At 44.4% G+C, this 6,863-nt stretch overlaps 1 protein-coding gene across 1 annotated transcript; it reads right to left on the bottom strand.

Annotated features, from left to right (window-relative positions):
* Positions 1-5,039: 5,039 nt before the first annotated feature.
* LOC129596903 (uncharacterized) lies at positions 5,040-6,072 on the bottom strand. The gene is made up of 2 exons (XM_055494305.1): positions 5,411-6,072; positions 5,040-5,350 (listed from the first exon to the last, which is right to left on the bottom strand). Exons 1-2 carry the CDS (start codon positions 6,031-6,033, stop codon positions 5,227-5,229), a joined length of 747 nt encoding a protein of 248 aa, XP_055350280.1. The 5' UTR covers positions 6,034-6,072; the 3' UTR covers positions 5,040-5,226.
* Between the last annotated feature and the right edge of the window lie 791 nt (positions 6,073-6,863).

Genomic DNA, 6,863 nt, shown 5'->3' with positions numbered 1-6,863 from the left:
GGTCCCCGGGGTCCAGGGGCGAAGCCCCTGGCCGGGGTTTGGGGCGGAGCCCCAATAAGCAGGGGGTGCGGGCGGCGCAGCCCCCCGCTGAAGCAATTGAGAAGGTAGTAAAAAAATCGAAAAACCAACCGGGTTATTTTTCACGGACCTGCTGCAGTAAATGAATAGGAGCTCGTAAATTTTGACCCGGTACACTCATAGAGACCGGCCCTGTTGGATCGATTTTGGTGAACCGACATGCGTGGAACCACCGGGGCGTTTTTCAAGAACCCGCCATACATATAGTATGGAGGGCCCGTTTTTTTGGACCCGGTCCGGAAGTTTTGCCCGCCCCGGTTGGTGCGTTTTTGGGGAACCGACATGCGGGGAACCACCGGGGCATTTTTCACGAACCCGCCATACATATAGTATGGAGGGCCTGTTTTGTTGGACCCGGTCCGGAATTTTTGCCCGCCCCGGTTGGTGCGTTTTTGGGGAACCGACATGCGGGGAACCACCGGGGCATTTTTCACGAACCCGCCATACATATAGTATGGAGGGCCCGTTTTTTTGGACCCGGTCCAGAAATTTTGACCGCCCCGGTTGGTGAGTTTTTGGGGAACTGACATGCGGGAAACCATCGAGGCATTTTTCACGAACCCGCCTTACATATAGTATGGAGGGCCCGTTTTTTTGGACCCGGTCCGGGAGTTTTGCCCGCCCCGGGTGGATCGTTTTTGAGGAAACGACATGCGGGGAACCACCGGGGCATTTTTTACGAACCCGCCATACATATAGTATGGAGGGCCCGTTTTTTTGGACCCGGTCCGGGATTTTTGCCCGCCCCGGGTGGATCGTTTTTGAGGAACCGACATGCGGGGAACCACCGGGGCAATTTTTACGAACCCGCCATACATATAGTATGGAGGGCCCGTTTTTTTAGACCCGGTCCGGAAATTTTGCCCGCCCCGGTTGGTGCGTTTTTGGGGAACTGACATGCGGGGAACCACCGGGGCATTTTTCACGAACCCGCCATACATATAGTATGGAGGGCCCGTTTTTAAGAACCCGGTCCGGAGATTTTGCCACCCCGGTTGGTGCGTTTTTGGGGAACCGACATGCGGGGGACCACCGGGACATTTTTCACGAACTTGCCATTCAAACAGTATAAAGGGTCTGTTTTTGGATCCTGTCCGGGAATTTTGCTTGGTGCAGGTGGTGTGTACTTAATGTTTTTTTGTTGCCGTTGCGAGGCATACCGTAACAAGTCGTAACGACTATCAAAGTACTGTACCATGTTGCGATACCCTGAAACATCTCTCACCGCTTTTACTGTAACGACTCAGTCACCACTCTTACCGTACCCGCGACCTGGTACCGTTGCCGTGGATTACAGTTACCATTAAGGCAACTTTTCTACGCAACGAGTTACCATTACCGATTAGCTCTAATGGTAAGTCGTTAGTGTAACGGGTAACCGCATCCGCATCCAATTTTGTAACTGGTGATAATGACGGTATACTGTTACCGTTACCGTATCGGGTTACTGTCCTTGATAATGTCACCGCCAGAGCATCCGTTACTGCGACGGGTGAGCGTCAGTGTTACCGTTCGTATTACGAGTTTCCATCATGAACAGTTGTTTCTACTGAAAGAGCTGTAAGTGACGTCGCGCTGCAGCATTACCAGCTTCGTGCAGCAAGTAAAGCAGAAGCATTTTGCTGTTCTTTTTTTATAGAACATTCGTTTTCTTTAATTTTTGTTAGTAAAACTAAAGTACAATTTCCAAAATCAAATTAACTAATAATCAGAAATACAAGCTCCAGTACTCACAGAAAGTTTAGGTGAATTTACAAAATTCGCTTTCACGTAGCTGAAAGCGAATTGCAAATTTGTTTTCAAACATTGTCGTAACGAAACATGCTACGCGGGTTCTAAAGTCAGGAAATCGCTTTTGACCGTTTGTGGCGCTTACACTGTTACTTGTATTACCGCCTGCATGATTTATAATATGAGAGCTCATGGTTGCGCTTACCCTTACCAGCCTTATCACTCTAACCACGCGTTTCCAGTAATGAGTGACGCTACCAAGACCGTAACAGGTTACCGATGCCGTGTTAGCCTTTGTTACCGTAACGGCTTCGGTAAGAGCTACTTTAAAATAAGTTGCCGTTACGGTGTCATGTCACTGTTACGGTTGAACTCAAAGCGCAGCATAGCAGCAGCATAAGCCAACGGCGAAATGCGACTCGAAAGAGCGCAACAAACGGAGCAGCAAGCGAAACAAAAGGATACGATTGTATTTTTATTCTGACTCTGAAAATATTCTTTTTACGGTTCTCCTTAAATTTTACGCTACCAAGATGATGCAGGAGCGAATAATCATTTCTACGGAAACCGAAGGCGGAGCCGAAGGCGACGCCGAGCTGCGGCGTGAGCAAGCGCAGCGGCTAGTTGAATAAAACGTCTTTTATCTTCTATTGTTGACTTTTAACGTTTACTTCAATAATATGACAAAATCCAGGGATTAGGTACAGAAAAGTACAGATTAAAACTTTGTAAATAAAGAGCGATTTTATTGTGTTTGATTCAAATTTATCCTTTTGTGCTGCAACATAAATTTCAAACAAATTTGAAATTTCAAGTCAAATTTCAATTAAATTTCAAAATAAGCTCATTTATAAGGGTTTGTATAAATTTAATTAAAAAAATGATAACAAAATTGATTACAATAAATAATAAAATATGATAACAATCAATAAAAATGATAACAATAATTTTCAAACAAATTTGAAATTTCAAGTAAAATTTCAATTAAATTTCCAAATAAGCTCATTTATAAAGGTTTGTATAAATTTAATTAAAAAAATGATAATAAACTATACCTCAGGCTAAACAGCTTTTGTTTGCTTGTAAAGAAAAACTAATGAGAATCCGTGCCTTCAGTTTGCTTTAAGACAATGGTGTCCAGATAAAGTTATTAACAGAGCTTTGCTCTCACGAGCCTTGCATGTAGTGGCAATATTTCCCGAATGTAGGCACACAAAGTGGTAAAAGCCCCCACTTTTGAAACTACTTTCAACAAAATTCTCAAATTTCTGGACTTTTGAGGAAAGTGTTGTTGTCATATTTTAAAGAAAATCACGAGATTCTTGGAATTTACTCTACAGTAAGGATTTTGAAGAGCTTAGTCAAATCAACACCCATGCACTAAAACACATTGCCCAGCAAAGTTGAGTTAATACACCAAAACCAAGGTGACCGTAGATTACCAGCCATAGTATATGCAGGTAACGGTCACGTGACCTGGTAAAATTAAGCCACATGACCATTTTTTTTGTGAATAAAAAAATTGAATTAAACCATCCATAAACATTTCCCCAATGCATTTTGGTTTACCGTGTTCGTTTCAAAACTACGCTAACAACTGATTTACCACGAATAACGATTCATCAAAGAATTACTATTGCAAAACATGGTACCTCTCACTCAAAAAAGTCTCTCGGTTAACAACTGTTACCACCATTATCATTATCACAGTTCCCACTATCATCAAGCTTCAAATGCGGTATGGAAACGATAAACCGTTTTCGCAACAACTTAAGCCTAATCACACAGCACGAGTAATACTGGACCCGGAAATCTACGCCGGTGCATCTGAGACCAATTGTAGTTCTATCGGCATACGCATCCTGTGTAAATCAGTGTGCCAATTCATCCGCAGCGAAAAAAAACCTATGGTGAATTTAAAAAAAGCTGGTATTTTAATAGCTATAAATAAAACTTTCGTGTTTCTAACATTTAAATGAAATTAAGACAACGAAATAATTTTTGGGTTCTTAACTACCGGCAGAGAATTGTTTATTTGGTATAGAACCAAGATGGCGAGAAATTTCCGGAATATCAAGAACTTAGTCTTATCAAACCGATGAAATCGGCTTTTCCGTCGATGAAAATGAACGGGTCAGTAATTCCCTGGTAAGCATAGACTTCGAGTTTTGGCTCACCGCCACCTGGCAAAATTTAAAGATTCTCCTTGGAACATATATTTTGCTTTGCTATGGACCACCGGTCCACCAGCATCAAAACTAATATTTCATGTTTATAATCGCCCACTAAAAGCGGTTTAATGAACCCTAGCGCACTGGGAATTAGTTTTCAAAAAATCGTTGATCTGCAGTATGCAAACGATTCAGGTGCAGAGTGTATGGCGAATCAAAGGCGCCAGAACTGCTGTGACGTGGTCAGTACAACCGTCTGATTGATGCACTGAACCTTTGTTAGCACGGATTTATTTAATTTTCATATTCCGCTCTAAATTGCGGTTGCGTTGGAAAATTTCTCCAGTAAACGATGTTTCATTTTTTCCTTTGCAAGTGATGGGTTCGATCGTTCTGTGCGAACGACTGAACCTGACGTACGATGGCCGAGGTTGCGATGGCCGGGGTTTAACAGCCTCTAACACTTTTGATCCACTATAAACGTAGGAGCTGAACGTAGCTACTAAATTGACTCTTTCGGGGATCTATGTGAAAGTCTTGTCGGCAGTAGGACTGCAAAATTGAGGGCAAAGTTCAGTGTCCCCAAATAAAGAACCTGGTGTGGCGGAAAACCAGCGGAAAGGGCGGCCGTGTGCGGTATGGCATTAACGGTGCCCGCGCGGCAGTTACTTGCGTGGTCCATCCGATTGTGCCACAAACTGCTATCGGAGCAGCTCTGTTGATAACCCTTCCGCAGCATATGCAACAGCTATAAAAAGCTGGGTAAACTCTAAACTACTTAGTTCTGTTGCAGACTTACCCAAGTAACCCAACGGTAAGTCTTTCACAACAAGAAAAACTTACACGCTCGCTCGCTTGCACTAAGGGCGATTACGACCTTCTATACTAGTATTTTTCGACCGGCCCCGCGATGTTACTGATTGAGTGCGACCTTAAAAGCTGATGGTTGCCGCTTGCGCTTCTTTCCTATGCAATCTAAACCGAGTAAGCCGTATTTCAATTTATTGTGGAGAAAAATAGTAATAGATTTTCTAAAAAAAAGATGCCATGATTTGCTGTCGAAAGCAAGGACAGATTTTTCGACAAAAAACTTCAAAAGTTTTGGAATAAAATTTGGCGGTTTACATATGCACATCCACAGATGGCAACAGCCAGTACGTATTTCTCGTTTAGTAACGCTGTCAAGCCCACCTGCATTATTTTCACAACAATTATTAACATATATTGCGCAGCAGGTATGTATGCTTTAGTCTTTGTAATAAAAATCGAGCGCAGCAAAGGTTAAGTGGTTCAGCAGTGACATATCCAGCTGTCGCAAGTCGACTTGATCCCAGCGCTGCCGACTGCCGTCGTGACGAAAGCCGTTGTACCTAATCAACGAAGAACACCCGCATTCAAACCGCACCATATCAAATAGTATCTTTACTCACATCTGGAAGAAGCCGCGGATCCCCGCCCACTGCTCAGGATAAGCCAACGTCTGCAACCAGCGCGCATGCACCGCTGTGATCTTTTCCTTTATCTCCTCCGTAACGGCCGGACAACTGCTGCTGACCGCGGCAATAAAACGTCGGCAATGTTCAGCGGCCGTCTCGGTTCCGCGGAAGCGCACGAACGGAATTACTATATCCAGCTGTCCTTCGTCGTCATCCCTCATAAACGCATTCTCACCGTCCGGCCAAGTCAGACCGCATTCGTAGAATAGCACCAGCAGTTTTGAATTGGTGCCAGTGTCATCGCAGGTGGTATAGTTGAGCAGTACGAGCTTCTCACACACGGACATCCAGCGTGGCAAATAACTGCATTCAAACTGCTCACTATCCTCGTTTAATCTCAGCCAGAAGAATGAGCTGTACCACGGCCTCGGGCTTTCGTAACCATTCTTGACAATCAACAGCGGCAGGCGAATACCCTTGCTCTCCAAGACACCGCGGATCGTCCCCATTTTCCTCCTGAAATCCATCGCGCATGTGTCAGACCTGCTCTCGACCGGCGTTCTCTCGTCGACCAACACCAACGAGCGTGTCTGTTTGGAAACGACTCGTTCCAGCATCGTGGTGAGTTTATAGGTAGTAACTGAGCCCGATGTGAAATAAAGCGAACCATTCCAGGAGTGTTCCGTTAGGTGCAGTGCACGGATAACAAAAGTAATGTGGCGATTGTGGACGTAGTTGCGCGAAATCAGCCTCCACAAAGCGCACACCCTGGAAACGAAAACATACATACATACAGTGGACTTCATGAAGAAGCTACAACTACAACTGACAGCGCTATGCGTATGAATGGATATCTGTAATACACTTAAAGTCGTAATGCACTAACTAACTGGCTCATCCGTAGCTGAGAAATGATATCCATATCAAGAAAGACAATGGCTAGGACCTCAGCCGAAACTTCATAGATGCGCAGTTCGTCCGTTTCTGCAGAATATCTAGTTAACGATAGCTTCGTCAACACTTGTACCTTTACAGAAGGGTAATCCATGTCTTGAACTTCGTCCCTGTACTGCTGCCGTCACTCGGCTGGAGTGAGGCGTTATGGATAAACATTGTTTAAATTCGGTACAGTATATAAGCGCCGTTTTCAACCACCTCGTCCGCCTCCATCCGGGTGATAGCAGCAGTAAAGGGAGGGAGGCCAGAGACATTTTTTATCTCTCTATACCGCTGTAATTTTTGGTTAATTTTACGTAGATTGATTGTCCAGATCCGGTTTTTCTTTGTTTTACCAAATTGCTGCACTGGTGCACTTACCGTGTCGGAAAGGGACCGTCGGCAAGTCCTCGGCCACAATTTTGAACACATTTTCGAACTGCTTCGACATTTGTTCGGTGAAGTAGCGGTGGCACGCTTCCCGTAGCGCATCTGCATTCCAAAACATGCT

The sequence above is a fragment of the Paramacrobiotus metropolitanus genome, unplaced genomic scaffold, assembly GCF_019649055.1.
Source record: "Paramacrobiotus metropolitanus isolate TYO unplaced genomic scaffold, Prichtersi_v1.0 Parri_scaffold0000097, whole genome shotgun sequence".
Taxonomy (NCBI): domain Eukaryota; kingdom Metazoa; phylum Tardigrada; class Eutardigrada; order Parachela; family Macrobiotidae; genus Paramacrobiotus; species Paramacrobiotus metropolitanus.
This window is presented reverse-complemented; position numbering and strand designations above follow the sequence as displayed.